At 60.0% G+C, this 16485-nt stretch overlaps 1 protein-coding gene across 1 annotated transcript in view; it reads right to left on the minus strand.

Annotated features, from left to right (window-relative positions):
* The window catches only part of DNAH17 (dynein axonemal heavy chain 17), a 98365-nt gene extending 82128 nt beyond the window's left edge, over nucleotides 1-16237 (minus strand). The window contains exons 1-13 of the mRNA XM_039226469.1: nucleotides 15893-16237; nucleotides 14491-14684; nucleotides 13494-13686; nucleotides 13180-13279; nucleotides 12946-13031; nucleotides 12665-12790; nucleotides 11875-12027; nucleotides 11672-11758; nucleotides 9613-9780; nucleotides 9259-9375; nucleotides 5359-5624; nucleotides 4449-4644; nucleotides 2505-2651 (exon numbers count right to left, since the gene is read on the minus strand). Of these exons, the coding sequence (XP_039082400.1) occupies nucleotides 2505-2651; nucleotides 4449-4644; nucleotides 5359-5624; nucleotides 9259-9375; nucleotides 9613-9780; nucleotides 11672-11758; nucleotides 11875-12027; nucleotides 12665-12790; nucleotides 12946-13031; nucleotides 13180-13279; nucleotides 13494-13686; nucleotides 14491-14684; nucleotides 15893-16237 (2178 nt within the window). The remainder of the gene's footprint in view (nucleotides 1-2504; nucleotides 2652-4448; nucleotides 4645-5358; nucleotides 5625-9258; nucleotides 9376-9612; nucleotides 9781-11671; nucleotides 11759-11874; nucleotides 12028-12664; nucleotides 12791-12945; nucleotides 13032-13179; nucleotides 13280-13493; nucleotides 13687-14490; nucleotides 14685-15892) is intronic.
* Between the last annotated feature and the right edge of the window lie 248 nt (nucleotides 16238-16485).

Below are 16485 nucleotides of genomic sequence, written 5' to 3' on the forward strand. Positions count from 1 at the left end.
TGCTGTGAAAGTGACCCGCGGGCATTTTTCACACGGCTGTGTCTGGGAGGCGCTTGCGGACCGGCGCCAGCGCAAAGGTCTCCCGGTCTGAAGGTAGTTGCTTCCGGAGAAAGCCAGTTCAAGGAAACGCACCTGAGGCAGACACTGGTGTTTTTTAGTTGGCGGCACAAATAGGCAAACCAATTACAGTTTTATCTTGAAAAATGAAATTAATGAAAACAAGCTTCCTTTGGTTTCCATCGAACACATTTTTGGGGACTTTACCACCGTCACAGCCTGGTCCGTGGAGCGAGGAGTGGATCCGAGGTTGATTCTTTGGTGGGCGTGTGCGGGGTGGTGGTGAGATTTCTGACAAACGCGCATGACGGCACGAGCCTGCCTGCTTCACTTTGCTTCCGGCTTTCCCGGCACAGTCACCAAGGGTCACTTCCACCAGGAGCAGGGCACTTCCTGGGTCTCCCCAGGGCCTCTCTCTTAATCTTTGACGTTCCAGCTCTTCTCTTGGTTGGCACCTGCGGCGGGCACCAGATTGCTGGGCTCTGTCCCGCACATGGCGTTATCTGGCCACCGTCCCCTACGTGAGATGTTTGCTCAGCACGCCCTGGAGAGCGGAACCCCCTTCGGGGTCACTGCAGCCGTTTCCTAGGTCACAGGATGGGGGTGCGGGGTGCTCACCGACTCATATGGAACTTAGCAAGCTCACCCGGGAGGGGACGGACAGCAGGCAGGAAAGCTCCCCCTGCACCTGTGGGATGGACCTGGGCATTCGGTGCAGCACCCCTGCAAGCCTGGCGAGGGCCGGCAACAGAGGCACGGCCCCGTGGCTCCAGGAAAGGGGCCCTCGGCTCAGGAATCCGGGAGCAGAGGCATCTCCTGGGCAGGTTTGGGACGCAGAGCATGAGAACAGAAACAAAGACATACCAGGTCCCAGGTGGTTGTTGCACGTGGGGGCGAGCTGGCTGCAAGGACCGTCAACCCGCCGGCTCGTCTCGCAAGAGTGTGCAAAACAAGTAAGCTTACAAACAGGATGCTCACACACGTGGATGCATCTGGGGGACCCATGGGGATGGGACCAGCCAAGTCCACGTCCAGGCACCTCCTCGGACTCTCGGGGCCTCTCTGGCCGTGGGCTGAGCTCCCCTGTTCCCTTCCTTCCACAGTCTGTGCTTCTGTCCTTCTCGGTCTCTCCGTGACTCCCACGTGAAGGAGGCTGGCACCCAGTTCCAAACGTCCAGGGCTCCAAGGAGAGGGAATGTTGGTGGCCCTGTGGATTAGGTGGGTGCGGTGGGCCAAATGGCTCCCCCAGGACCTTGGATCTTAGTCCCCAGGATCTGTGACCATCCCACCTCACCCAGAAAAAGAGAATTTGCAGATGTGATTCAGTTAGAGACCCTGGTGCCCGCGGTAGGTCATCCTGGATTATCTGGGCGGGGCCGATGCCATCACAAGGTCCTTGGAAGGGGGAGGCGACGTGACAAAGGAGGCAGCGGCTGGAGGGGTGACGTCTGACGGTACAGTGACACGGAAGGCGGTGGCCTCGAGGACAGGCAAGGCAAGGAAGCCGCTTAGCTCACCAGGAAGCAGCCCTTCTGACTGATTTTAGCAGAAGGAAACGGACCTTGGACTTCTGACCTCCAGAACCAGAAGAGAGTAGATGCGTGCTGAGAAGCCACTCCGTCTGCGGCGGCCCGTGGCAGCCGCCCCGTGGCAGCTCACACACAGCCCACATGCAGCCTCAGCCGCCGCAGCCTGGGTGGGAGCCAAGGTCACGTAGCACCAACGGCAGCATCTTCTGGGGTCTGCGCAGAAAGGAGTGCCCACACGGCCCACAGTGGCCTGAGTCTGTGCTTTCCTGGGTCCCCTTTTAACTTCGAATCCAACTCCAGGGGCTCTCAAGCCAGGAAAGGAGGTGCTCTGAACAAATAGCCCAGAGCAAAAAGGACACTCCCCACCCCGCCGCCCAAAGCCATTCAGTCCCCGGGAGCCCTTATTCGGAACCAGCCTCTACACGATTACCTGTGTGAGGTCCCCAGATCTAGCGGGAAAGCAATTCTTGCTCCACAGAGCACAGGTGGGCCTCCCCCCACCAGGCCCCCATCCAGCCTACCTCAAGGCCAGCTCTCTCCCTCCACCTCCTGGGCCACAGTCACTGGGAAATTTGTGATCCCGACCGGACTCCAGGAGACGCCTGCCCGCCCGCCACACGCTACTGGGAGTAATGGCATGAATGACTTTGAGATTCCCCAAGGGCACGATGCATTCAGGAGAGTCCAGTGCCTGTAAGCGATCGTGGGACGTGAGCCAACGTCCAGCGGAAGTACGGTTTCCATCGTCGGCTCTTCTGTCACCATCTTGCCATTCAGGTTGATAGGGGAGTGGCTCGAAGCACATTGCGACAAGAGCGTGTCCGCACCTCCTCTCCCGCGCTTGGGAGACCCTACCCCTGTGCATGTGCTAAACGGACCCCAAAACTCGGCAAATGAAACACAACTCCGCCGGCTCACCTCATTGTACCAGCCAACAATGAGCTCCAAGTTGCCCACAAACTTCCGGAAGGTCTCGTGCTGTGAGAACAGGTTCTCGGCGCTGCTGGGGATGGCCTTCTGATGCTGGAAGCTCAAGTACTTGACTTCTCTCAGAACTGCCACCAACTAGGGCCGATGGAGATCACAGAAAAGTCAGGGCGTGACCCCAGCGGGTATGGCCCCCTGGCAACACAGGGGAAGGGCGCTCCCCCGTCACTCCCCACTCTGGGGGCGTGGTCTCCTGCGGGACACCGGCCGCGGCCATCAGGCTCCTTTGACACATTAGACATTTGCAAGGTGAGAGTCACCAGCTGTCAACCCTCTTGACTGCTCTCACCTCGGTGACCTCACCCAACAGCACGGCTTTACGAACCAGCGACATGCGGGTGGCTTGCCACATGTGTTCGTGTCCCCAGGCAGACCTCTCTCCCAACCCTCGGACTCCCGTGTCCACCCGCACACGCACACGGTGTCTCCGTTTGCACTCCCAGCTGACGTCTCAAGCCCAGTGTGGCCAGAACGGTCTTCCCCCTCAGCCTGCTCTGCTCGCTGCTTCCGGCCGATGACAGTTGTGTCCCTAGAAATGCTGGGGATGCTCCTGTCTCCCTCAAAGGCTCTATTCCCAACCCGTCTGAGTCTCACAGGCTCTCTGATCAAAACCCAGTCTCCCCTCACACCTTCGTTGCAGATATGCTGATCCAAGCCACCACCTCCTGGATGATGGCAAAAGCCTCCCAGCTGGTCTCCCTGGCCCTACACCTGTCCCCGCCCCCAATCTATTCACACCTTGAAACAAACGAACCGCGTCGGGGCACACCTGTCCTCACCCCTGTCCTCGAAAACCCGCCACAGCAGGCATGTCACTTGGAACAAAACCCCGAGTCCCTTCGATGGCCTTGGAGGGTCTCAGTGCCGTCTTCCGCCCTCCTCCACCCCCTCTCCCCTCCCCTCCCCCTCCCTCCAGCCTGACCCCAGACCTCCATGGCCTCCCTGCTGCCCCTGGAGCATACCGAGTGGTCCTGACCTTAGCTGTTTGCTCTCCTCAAAGGCTTTCCCCCAACCTGCCACCTCCCTGACCTCCTGCAAGTCTTCGCCAACATCCAAACTTCAACTTGTCTCCCATCCCGTCCTCCAGGTGGTCTGAGGCAGCCATCCCCACCTCCTAGGTAGCACCTTGCTGCCTCTGTTACGCTAATTTATATCCCTCCCCTTTCCTCCCTCCTTACCCCCCCTTCCTTCCCGCCACCTGCCCTCTCCCAGTAAAAGGAGTCTCGTTCACTAATCTATTCCAAGCACGTACGCAAAGTAGGTGCTCAGTAAACATTTGCTGAGTTAGGAAAAAAAAAAAAAAGAAAAGAAAGAAAAATGGATTTGAGTGAGAGAGAAGGCTTCAGAGGAAACCTCACGTCTGCCTCCCCGGGATGGCTGCCGGGGTCCGGAGTGCGGCAGGCACATCCTCGCAGGAGTCCGGGCCACCCCACTTCTCTGTCTTTGGCGCGGGGCTCAGCTACCCAGGTTTGAGCCCCGGGACGCACGCCCCACGGCCCGCGGGTGAATCCTCTCCTCCTTGCCGGACTTAACCAGGGGGCCCCTTTGCTCAGATCCCTCCATGACCTTTCAATGCTTGTTTCTGTCAATTCTCAAACCAACGTTTCCTCTGGGGACCATGAGAGGCAGCCGTGCCTTACAGGACTATAGTCCCTGAGGCTGCTTTCAAGGATGCTGTTTGGTCTCAAAGCGCACATACACCCTGGACACGCTTCACGACTTAGGCATTAAAGCTTTGCCCGAATGCGTCATAGGCATCAACCCCTACAGGCCTGTTCTTGGGGCCTCTCCCACCCGCCATCTGCAGGGGGACCCAGTCCCGGCGGGGCCTTTGACGCAGATGCCCTCTGGACACAGCGGCGGGATGGCACGCACCGCTTTGCTGAAGTTGACCTGGATGAGGTCGGTGACGGGGGCCCGCAGGACCAGGGGCTGGCCCAGGCTGAAGTGGCAATCCTGGTCCACGCCGGCCACCCACTGCTGGTAGATCTTCTCGCGGTAGTTTCTCAGCAGCTCCATCATCTCGTCGTACTTCCGGTAGATCAGCTTGGCCTCCGTGCTGGACATGACCCTGGAGTTGGTTAGAGGGGGTAGTGAGGCGCACGCCTCCCTTGGGGCCTCTTTAGCGCCCTAAGCACGGCTGCCGGATCTGGGGCCACTGGAGCAGTGGGCTCTCCGTTGCCTCTGGGCCAGGGGACTGAATGGACAAACGGAAAACAGCCCATGACGTGCAGCAACGGCCCGGATATGGAACAATAACCCATGTAGCAGTCGGCCCCAAAGGGCCAGAACTTGGCTGATGACCCGCTTCCCTCCCAAGTCAGGACCACTGGAGACAGCCAGCTCTGCCCCCCAAACCAACGGCAGAGGCCACCACTCCGGTCCCCAGGCTGGCAGCCTCTCATCAGGGCACAGCTGAAACCTTCCTTTGTCCTCCCCTCCCCCGCCTGCCTTGGCATCTCTGCCAGACTCGGTGACAGTGGCCACACCCTGCCGTGACACGCTCCCCAGACAGTCAGTGCTCATCTTCCCCTGGACGGTTTTGTTACCACCCATCGGGCTGATGGTCAAGGGCAGGGCGAGCCAGATGCTTGGTGGCCGTGCTCACCGAAAAGGTTCCCTCCGGAGGAGGGGGGACACGGTGGGGTCTCCTCTGGGACTGTGCTTTGGGAAGGAAAGGCTTGGCCGATGTGAGTGTGGGGTCGTCCCTGGGAGTCAGGAGAGACCCTCCCTGTCCGCAGCCACGGAGACGTGCTGCCCACCCGTGGCCCCGGCCGTGACTCACGGGTGGTCTATGTACTTCAGGTCCCTCATGGGAGCCTCCAGCCTCTCCTGCAGCTCCAGGCTCCACTTGAGCTGCCCGGCCACGGGGGGCAGGTTTTTGTGGATGGGGGGGATGGTCCCAGCGGCGGCGGCAGCGAGCTGGGCGTCGTACAAGCTCTTGGCGTTGTCGAGCTCGGTGTCAAACAGCTCCAGCATGACCGAGTACCTAGGCACCACCTCAGCGAGGATGAGAGGCCGCTCCAGGAGGCCACCGCACATGTGCAGGAGCTGGCGAGCGAGGAGAGACGTGCCTTCACCAGGGTCCTGGTCCCCCGTCCCCCGCCCCCCACAGGGCTGCTGGCATGAGGGAGCGAGAACGCGTGCCCCCCTGCATAGCAGCTGCGTAAGCGGGACGCCTCTGCGGTTTGCGTGTTGACATGTGTCCCATTCCAGCCAACACTCCAGACTAGGTCTGAGGCCTGTCTGGTAACACCCGAGGCCCAAGAGACGTCAGGCTGGCTGGGGCGGGGGTGGGGGCGGGGGCGGGGGTGGGGACAGGGCCCCGGGAGTGAGCAGAGAGGCCAAGGGTAGGAAGCACATCGAGAACATCACACCAGAGGATTTGAGGAAATCGCAGAGGGAGGTTTGGAACGTTGAGTAGCCCGTGACGCCGGGGGTTCGAGCCCAGGTCACTGCACTCCCTGCAATGTGTCCTTTCCCGAGAGGCAGGGCTGGGCCTGCAGCCCTGTCTGCCAGATGCCATCGGCCTGTTAACCAGGGAGGTGACAGCACGTTTCTGAAGACAGTGACCGTGACCTAGCGCCTCTGCAAGTGCCTGCTCGTCACCCATGGTCTACGTTTGCTCAACATTTGGAAGGGTTTTAAAAAATAAAAAGCTTAGCAGGAGAGAGTGAGGTTTCTTTATCTGGATGTTTTGGGTAGGGCGCTGGCTGGAATCAGATGGAGAATTTTCCTAAAAGATCACAGGTCACAAGCAAGGTGCAGCGCAGGCCCTGGGCTGGGCCTGTAGGGGGAGCCCTTCCTAGAACCCAGACTGAGAAAGTTCCGGAAGCTCCTCAGCTGGCCTGAGGTCACCCCGGACTCGGGCCAATGAGAGCGGCCTTGAGGCAAACGGGGATCAGTGGTGCTCCGGCCACAAGGTCTTACAGCTCTAGGGGCCCAGACCCGAGTCTCAGATTCGCCCCAGTTTTTGGTGTGAAAAATATGACAATGTCCCCCAAATGGCCTTTTTGAGCAACAGCGAGAACTGGCTGCAGGAGGAGGAGGAGAGATCTTCAGGGCCCCAAAAGCCAGAGTAGCTGGATCAGCGGGAGAAACTGAGGCTCCAGGCACAGCTCCTCGCAGGGGTGTGGCCACCACCCGGGTCACCAGCGTCGGCTCTCACAAAATTGACAAGCGCCACTTGGAAGAAAATGGTCCTTGTTGATTCATGACCTTGCTGATGTCTTGTCTGTCCATTCCCCTCCCACCCCCTTTTCACGTTTGCATGGTTTTTGGCTTCCGGGAAGGAAGCTAATTTTATTTTCTGCCAGGAGATCATGCAGAAAATTGATCTAGAACTTTCCTGGCTGTGGATGAATTTCTGACAGTGAGAAATGGCATCTGGGCACCTCGGGAACTTGCAGGGAATCGAGGGGCTGGGAGGGAGGGAGCGTGGGGGGCCTATCCAAAGTTAGGGCATGGGGTGGTCAAGTGAGAGAGAAGATGCTCCCAGATGTAGAGGGAAAGGCAGGGGGAGGTGGTTTACAGATGCTGTTTTCTCCCTCATTTCCTTTTTCTTTTTTTTTTTTTTAACATATATTTTTGAGAGAGAGAGAGAGAGAGGAGAATGAGCAGGGGAGGGTCAGAGAGAGAGTAAGCTCCAGGCTCCGAGCTGTCAGCACAGAGCCCGACGCAGGGCTCGACCCCACAAACNNNNGAGAGAGAGAGAGAGAGAGGAGAATGAGCAGGGGAGGGTCAGAGAGAGAGGAAGACACAGAATCCGAAACAGGCTCCAGGTTCTGAGCTGTCAGCACAGAGCCCGACTTGGGGCTCAAACCCACAAACCGTGAGATCATGACCTGAGCCAAAGTTGGAGGCTTAACCGACTGAGCCCCCCAGGTGCCCCTGAGCAGAAATGTTAAAGTCAGACATTTACCTGACTGAGCCACCCAGGTGCCCCTATTGTGCTTTTTTTCTTTTTAATCTAGCATGAGCACAAAATTCAAATTCAGGATTTTTGCACGCAGAAGCTGGATTGAGGCCATAGTAGGAGAGGGGGATAAGCCGCCTGAGGAAGCCTGGGGCAGAAGAGTGCCTGCCTCGTTTTAGTTCATGGGTCCCTCCCCCACCTTGTGGGAAGGGAGGACCCCTCCCTCCCACAGTGCTGACCCACAGGCTCCCCATCAGGAAGGGGGAAGGGAAGGACTGCCCAGCTCCCTCCCCTGGCCTGAAGAGCACAAAGCCCCAGTCCACCAGCCAGAAGGACACAGGGGTCGGGTCCCTCAGCTCCGCCCTCATAGGAGGGGACACACGCTCCCTCATTATCTTTTAGTTTGTGAGACCCCATCGGAGGGTGGGGAGGGAAGACACCTGTGTCCAGGTTACAGAACTGGCTGGAAACCTGTGCTCAGGACCCTTGGAGCTTTGGGACCCCGTACAACTCCACTCCCTCAGCTGGAGATGGATCCCTCAGCAGCCAAAGCCCGAAAGCACCTGCTGTGTGTGGGGCTGGGTTCCGGGTGCACCCAATCAAGTGCCTGCCCTCCACGAGCTGACATTCTGGTCTGGTCAGGAGGGAAGGGCCTGGCAGCCTCGCACTGGCCTGAGGCACCTACCTAGAGGGAAGGGTGTTCCAGAGCAGCAAGCGGCACCAGCACCGAGGTGCTGTGTTAATTTGTACTCAATTTGCTCGGAGCGCTGCTCAACCTAAGACTGACTGGTTCATCCCATTTGCAGGTCTGCAAATTCCCTTGCATTTGCATTTGTAAAAAAACAATGTCTAGAAGGCAAAGGCACTTCCTGGCTCCAGCACTGAGGAGATCCAGGAGAGGGTCCGCACCCCGACTGCCCTCCAATCTGGCAGTGCTCGGGGCTGGTTTGGGGTCCCGGCTCCGCCGCTGGGTGGCTGTGTGACCCTGCACAGGCTTCTTGACTTGTCTAAGCTGGCACCACGTGATGGGTAACGTGGGCAACTGGTTCAGCCAAGTGCGTGGGACCCAAGGTCCTAGAGTAATTACTGGGCATCTCCTGTGGGCGCCGAACTGCCTGCAGCAACCCAGAGCTTGCACGGCGAAGGGAAGCCTCGGGTGCGTGCTGCAGAGGGTCCTCGTCCACAAACCCACGGAAAACCAGGCAGAAATTTAAAACCTCCCCGTGTATGTATATTTACTCCTCTGAATGCTCGATGCCCGTTCTCCAGAGGGGCCGTGGCATCTTCAGAAAGTACCCCCCTCCATCGTTTCGTCGGGACCAGGCAGGCCACGGAAATGCCCGAAGAGGGGGGAGTTAGGGCAGTAAGGAGGGTGGGGACGGGGGCAAAATGGACGTCATGTTGTGTCCACAGGGAGCAACAGCCACTCCCTTCAGCCACCTGTGACAACGAGGGGCTCGGTGGCCAGCCAGATCCCCTTTTCCAAGAGAAGGTGAAAATCTGGACTTTCACGTGAACTTTCTCAATTTTTACAATCTGGAGATTTTTACAGGAGGGCTGAGTCGAGTAAGAACGAACGGACACCTTCACTTGATGAGAATCAGTAAAGGAACCGTCGCCTGCTCCTCACTGCCTTTCCCTTCCTTCCTCTTTGGCGACAAAACCCGACCGGAGCTCTCCAAGGTGCTGGAGATGTTGAGCGAGCCCCGCCCCACTAGGCCAGCCCCTCCTCTGTGGATGGTCACCCCTAGGTGGGGTGACCCAGCCTACCTTTGCGCAGGACTCAATGGAGTTACAGTCGTCAAAGCCCTGGCAGAAGATGGTGGCCAGCCGCCTGTCCAGATCTTGAATTTTGGTCTCAAAATCAGCGTAATCGTCATCAAAACTCTGAAAAGTAAATGAAAAAACCAACCTGTTAAGTCGGCATGTAAAGCAGGGGGGGGCGGATGCTCGCCCTCACCCTGACCTTGACCCTGAGCCCACTAGCAGGATTCGGGGCTGAGCATGCTCAGTGTCGTGGGGATGTCTTCAGAACCTGACCGTCTGACGCTGCCCCCCGCTCCCCGCACTGTCTCCCCACTCCTGGAGAGTCTGTCACACTTCCAGCCGAGTCTCCCGACTTACCGAGTCTCCCGGGTCCAAGGGGTCATATTTGCACTCGGCAAAGACCTTCACTAGCTCAAAGACCTCGTCGTAAATCTGAGTGACCGTGCTTCCAAGGATGTTCCCCCTCACTCCCCCGAGCTCGATTTTCTCCAGCTTCAGAAACTCAATCGCTGTTTTATAAAGATCCTGGGAGGGGAGGGGAGGGGAGGGGAGGGAAAAAGACCAAACCACCCAGTCATCTCCATAACTAAACACAAGGGACGAGCCGATCTAGTTCTGACTCCAGCAGAGAGGAACCAGGGAGCAGAAACCCTGGGGGCCACGGCGGGGGGAGGGGGGGCTTCTGTTCTCTGAAGTCCTTTCCGGAACACAGTCAACAGGGATGGAAGGAAGGGCTGAGAGTCACCCCCAAGCTGTGAACATGGAGAAGGGGGAGAGGGGGCTGGGCTCTCTCGTCCGGACCCCACACTGGCCAAAGGCGCCTCTACACGAATCACGCCTTCCAGGGGCCCCCCACTCCCTCAGCTGTGGGGGGAGGTGGTTAAAGGCCCGCGGTAGTTTCTGAGGTTCTGACTCAGCTTCAAATCCTCCGCTTCCAGGAAGACCTCTGCATTTAGAGCCCGTCCCTGACGCCCAAGATGCGGGGACAGATGGCTACAGGCAAATGCTACTTCCTCTGAGGTGGGGCCGGGTCTACCCCCTGGAGGCTTAGGCAATTATTCCGGCCTCTGGTGGAATTCTGGCTCTTTCTTTCCCGAACCCCCACTTGCTCTTGATTTTGGCATTTAATCACACCTGGTCCATTCACGGTACCTCCCGCCTTCTGTGTGGGAGTCTCTTGTGTCCCAGTCCAGATCCCCAACGCTCCTTGAGGACCTCACGTGGCCTCGGGCGCCTGGCGCTGGTCAGCCTCCAGATGCCCGCACCGTGTTAGTGTCATTCCCTAAGCCGGTGCCGAGGCTGGGGCTGGCTCCCCCAAACGCCATCAGCAAAGCGCTCCTGATGAAAAGCAGGGCCGCAGCCGCGCCCTGAACTCGGGGCTCTCACCCACCAGAAGAGGGGGTGGGCAGCACAGCTCCATCCTGGCTCTGAAAAGCCCCCCTTTCCCAGGAAGCGCACCCTGATTCACAGCCTGTAATGTAGGAACTGGGGGAAGCAGGAGAAACACCCTGGGCTGTAAATCTGTGTCCCAAGTGGCACTCGTCAGCCCACCGGAAGCCACTGCTAACGTGGATGCCATCAGGGGGGGAAAAAATCAACGTTCAAGGCGTCCAGGATGATTTCCCACTTTTTAGTGGTGGGAACAGCATGGACACAAAGCTCCAACAGCAGCCAGACCACACAGAAGATTTCAAACAAAAAGCAAACTTTCCCTGACCATGTCCGTCTTTAGCCCTGGGCTCTTCTCCCCAGAGGAAGCCATCTTGAACCATTTAAAAATGTTCATTTGGAAAAAAAAAATGTTCATTTGGGGACACCTGGGGGGCTCAGTTAAGCCTCCGACTTCGGCTCAGGTCCTGATCTCTCGGGTTGGCGAGTTCGAGCCCCAGCTCGGGCTCTGTGCTGACAGCTCGGAGCCTGGAGCCTGCATTGGCTTCTTCTGATTCCCTCCCCAGCTCACCAACCCGGGAGATCTCTCTCTGCCCCACCCCTGCTCACACTCTCTCAAAAATAAACGTTTAAAAAAAAACCCTTTAAAAACATTCATTTGCTCGGTCACTCCGTGTACCCGGCAGCGCTTCTGTGGGGTCCTGTGTCCGCCCACGCCTGCGTGAGCCCAGCCCCCCTAACCCCCTCCCGCCACCTCCCAGGCCCCTGGCTGTGCCCGTGTAATTTGCCGTCAGCCTGCTCATGCACAGAAGGCGTGGGTGTGGACAGAAGCAACCCAAACGGGTCACTTTTGTTCTTGGCTGGTGGCTTCGGGCATGGAGGAGGCTGGCCCGTGACTCAGTTTCCCCAGACCAGGATGCTTGGGTGTGACTCTCATCCTACCGGAAGGGTGTGAGGTGGTGAGATAAGGACGGGAGGCGTGGCTCTGCTAAGGTGAAGGGCGGCCTGAACCAAACGTCACCTGTACCTCAATGGTCTGGATGCGGTGGAAGAAGGAATTCATTCTGGAAAATGCCAGGAAAGAAGGGAACTCCCAAGGCACCGGTTCCTTATCCTTTTAGGGGGAAGAAAGAGGGGAGGCCGTGCTTGCCCCAAACACCCCCAGGTGTACAGATGGAGCTCACGCAGAGCCTCCCCCCTCCCCGAACCAGCTCTGACATCCAGCTGTACCTTAAAGAAAAGCCTCATGTTTGCACAGCAGAAATCGTAGGCGTGGTAGAGCCCCTTCAGGATGCTCACGGACAGAGAGATGCTGCTCAGAACCTCCTCTGTCTCGCCCTGCAAGCCCTTCAGAACCAGTTCTGGGCCCAGGAAATTGCGTGTCTGGGCCGAAGAGAAGGCGTTCCAAAGTTGTGACCCTACCCTTTGGGGTGACGTCCGGGCGCACTGCCCGCGGGCCCCCCAGCCAGCTAGAAACCACCCAGTACGGGCCTGTAAGCCTCTGCGTAGGACACGCCAGCCGCCCCCTGGCCTGGCCCCGCAGCCCCGCAGCGTAGGGCTGCAGCAGGTTCCCGTCCCCCAGGACTAGGGGCCTCCAGGGGCCGAGAGCCCCAGTCCTGCCCCGCGCTGCGGGATCTAGACCCGCAAGCACCACCTTCAGGTGACCCCAACTCAAGGCCAGCAGCTGGTGAGGAAGGAGGGAGGGAGGGAAGGAAGGAAGGGAATGTGGAGGCAGCTCGGGGCAGGAACAAATAAACCCCACAACCCCAGCTGAGTCTGGGGGTGCTAGGACCCAGCCCCCCTCCTTTCCTCCTCCCTCTGGGTGGGGGGCGGCTTGGGCAGGCACTGGCCAGGTCTTGGGAGAACTCTGGGTGGCCACCAAGAGGGCCCAAGCTCAGCCGGGGGCCCGTAGACCCCGCTGCCCACAACTTTGTGTGCGTTTAACTGCCCAGGAGCGCCGGCAGGGACGGGGACACGGAGCAGAAAGGGAGCGGCCCCAGCCCCGGGGGGGCGAGGCTACCATCTCGATGATCAGGTTGCAGAACTCCTGCAGGATGACAATGACCCTGGAGGGCGTGTTGTCGTGCTCGGAAGTGGCCCAGATGAAGCAGATGGTGAACAGCACCTTGGCGATGAAGGGCGGGAGCTGGGAGGGCGGGGAGACGGGCGCAAGTGTCTCCAGGAGGGGACCCCAGAGCGGGAGGGAGAGGCACTCCCCAGGACCACGCTGCCCGGCCCGGCCAAGACACCCACGGAGTGGGGGCCCCCTCCCACGGGGGACCAGCCCCGCAGCTAACGCACCACCGCGAAGTCGGCCTGCTCCGTCTCCTCCAGCAGGACCCTCAGAGGCTTCAGATACAGAACGATGTCATTGGCCTCCTTCAGGCCTGCGCGGGACAGGAGCAAGGGCTAGCGAACCCGCCTCCGATCCATCCACACCTGCTGCCTCGAGACCCACCCCCCTGCCCCACAGGGAGCTGCGCAGGCGGAGGCGCCCCAGCCCCTCCCCAGGCGCCGACCGCTTCCGGAGCTCACCTTCGGTGACGTTCATGTACACGCTCTGCAGTGCCGGCCAGTAGCAGCTTCTGGCTTTTTCTAGGATCTCAACTATCTTGTTCACTTTGGGCCTGTTCAGCTGAGAAAGAGGGCAGAACACGATGAGCCTTTCAAGAGAAACTCGAAGACCCCAGACCCTGCGGCCGCCGGAGCGGAGGAGGCCTTGGAGCAGGGCGTGTGGGTCCCTCGGGGAGCCTGGGGGTCCGCGCAGAGGGGATGTGCGATGATGAACCCTCCTGGCTAGAACGTGAGCCGTCTGGGGCCCAGTCCCCTCGGCGGGGAGGGTACATCACCTGCTCATGGATGCACTTGAGGTTCATCAGCCGGGCATCCCAGAACTCAAACTCGACGCGGGGCAGGGGGTGCAGCCCGTCCAGCAAGGCCTGGGCCGAGTCTTGGCTCAGCACATCCCGGATCTGGTGGGACCAGTCGATGACGATGGTTTCGATGGCATGCAGCAGCGAGTTGTCCAGGGAAGACGGGATCCTGCAGAGGTCGGGGACGACACTCTCACAGCCACAGGCACGGGGTCTCACCAGCTCTGCCCCTTCTGGGCGAGAATCATCCTTCCCCAGGGCCCTCAGCCAACAAGCCCTGGGCATCTTACCTCTTGTTCTAGAGAGGGGGGAGGGGGGAGGCGGGAGGCGAGGGGGGAGGCGGGAGGCGAGGGGGGAGGCGGGAGGCGAGGGGGGAGGCGGGAGGCGAGGGGGGAGGCGGGAGGCGGGAGGCGCCCCCAGACCTCCTCGCTAAGAGAGGCCCTGACTGTCAGGGAGGAGACCATGTTGGAGGTGGCTCCTCCTGCCGCCCGTACTGGGGTCACACAAGGCGTGTGCTGGGGGTTCAGGGGAGGACCGGCCTGCACGGCGAGCCGCCTGAGAGCGGTCACCCCGCAACAGCTCCTAGAGCCTCACACACCAGCCAGCTGAGAAGGTGTTGGGGCAGGTGCGAGGGGCCATCTCGGGCTCCCCGGGGCCTCTGGGACGACACAGCCTCTATTCAGATGTGCCGTCTCCACCTGCTGAAACCCCTTCCGTGCCCACGTCCTAAACCTGGACATCCTATGTGACATGCGTGGCAAAGTGATGCCCTGTGTGCGCCATGTGGTGCTTGGGCCCGCACGCACGTGTGATGGGGGAGGGGCTCGGGTGCTCCCTCCTGTGCTGCCCTCCTGCCTTTGACCTCACACTCGGCGCCATCTCGCAGCACCCCCTGGGCTCCCGCGCTCCATCCCTGCAGGTCCCCGGGCGGCCACTCCTCCACCCAGCTGGGTGCCGGGGCCGAGCCTCCTACCTCTCCATGGACTCCAGCGTGCCGTCCAGACTCCCCAGGTGCTCCGGGATGGGCAGCAGGGTCTTGCCTCGGATCTTGCCCCCCATCACAAACATCTCGTTCTTCAGCTTGTGGACTTGTCTCATGATGTCTTCCGAGACCACCTGGGGCCACTCACTCAAGTTCTCGTTTTGGTTTAACAGAGAGTACAGCACCTGAAAGGCAATGGCCCCGAGCTGTTGCCCACGCGTTTCCTCCTACCTGGCGGCTCCCAGGAGGAGAGGGGACGCCGAATCTGTGCCGGGAGGCGGCACGGCTGGCAGAGGGGTGCAGACCCAGGACGGCGGCCCCCCAGCCAAGCCAGCCCCGAGCGGGGAGAGCCCGCTCACAGAGTGGAGGTTCACAACCCTTGCTGACAGTGAACGGCCCTTGGAGCTGGGCCCCCCGGGTTCCATGTCGAAGCCCCGACCCCAGCACCTCGGGGTGTGGCTGGCTCTGGAGATGGGCCTCCCGAGAGGTGATGAAGTTAAGATGAGGTCAGGTGGGTGGGTGGCCCAAGTCCAGTGTGACTGGTGTGCTTGTGAGAAGAGATCTGGACACTGACACGCACACAGGGCCAGCCGGCTGAGGCCGCGGGGAGGAGACGGTCTCTAGGGGACCAGGAGGAAGGCTCTGGAAGGAACCAGACCCTCGCACGCCTGGATCTCGGACTTCCAGCCCCCAGGCCCGTGGTAACCAACATGGCAGCCGGAGCAGACGTGCGCCGATGCCCATGGCCTTCAGCGCCAGGCCCACCAGGGACACAAGTCCCCATCTCACACATGAGGAGAGCCACGGCCAGAAAGTGAAGTCACTCGGACTCTGGCTGGCGTGGCTGCCCGGTGGGCTGCACCCGCCACACCTGCCTGGGGTGACGCCGGGGAGATGGCAAGCCAGTGGGGAGATGCATCAAACTGCACCCTATTCTTTCTCTTTCCTTCCTCAAAGTCTCAGAACTGGGGAACCCACCCAGTGGTACTCAAACAGCCCACACCTTCTGAGGCTGTGGGCAGGGGTGTGCCCAGTGCGTCCTGAGGAACACAGCACCGCCTGGGGGGCTCGGTCGGTCAAGCGTCGGACTCCGGCTCAGGTTATGATCCCACTGTTTGTGAGTTTGAGCCCGGCATCGGGCTCTGTGCTGACAGCTCAGAGCCTGGAACCTGCTCTGGATTCTGCGTCTCCCTCTCTTTCTGCCCCTCCCCTGGTTGCGCTCTGACTCTCTTAAAAATAAACATTAAAAAAAAAAAAATGCAGGTCTATCTCAGCATCAGGGCTCCTTGCATTTCTAACGGGCCCCGGGGAGGCTGATGCTACCGGCCCGCGGGCCATCCTGTGCATGACAGGGCTCTAGGCCACGACCCCCGCGGTCCGACCCGGCACCCACCTCCTCCACGATGGCGATCAGCTGCTCCACAGTTGTGGGGCTTATGTCCCCATAGAGGAGTTGGCTCTTGTAGGCGTCCTTGCTGATGTTCCATGGGCCCTTCTTGATGAAGTACACCCCTTTGGACTTGAGGGAGGCGGGGAAGCCCAGACAGGGGATGATCAGGCCGGCCGGATTGAGCGTCAGAACCAGAACCAGGGCGTCTGGCTTCTCAAAGAATTCGGTGAACAAGGCCATGTTCTCCTCGGCTCCGATCATCTTGCTCCACTTGTCTGGCTTGAACTTCAAAATGAGGGCAGCGACTGCCTCTAGATACTCTAACCTGACGTCCGGGGTGATGGTCATCGCGACGCTTCCTTAGACCACGGTCCCCGAGTGGCGCTCAGAGACGCTGACGCAGCCGTTTGCTGGGGCGGCGAGCTTCCCACCCGTCTCTGGAGCCGCTGGAAAGCTCTGTTCAGACCACGCAGTGAGAAAAGATTCCTTGTGAGCAGACGCTCTTCAGCCGAGCCCGGGCTGAGGGTAGGGAGGGACCCGGGGGGCCCGGTCTGTCTGTCCTGACTGGACTGGGGTCCCCCCTGCCCTGCCGGGGG

The sequence above is a fragment of the Hyaena hyaena genome, unplaced genomic scaffold, assembly GCF_003009895.1.
Source record: "Hyaena hyaena isolate Hyena2069 unplaced genomic scaffold, ASM300989v1 scaffold_21, whole genome shotgun sequence".
Classification (NCBI taxonomy): domain Eukaryota; kingdom Metazoa; phylum Chordata; class Mammalia; order Carnivora; family Hyaenidae; genus Hyaena; species Hyaena hyaena.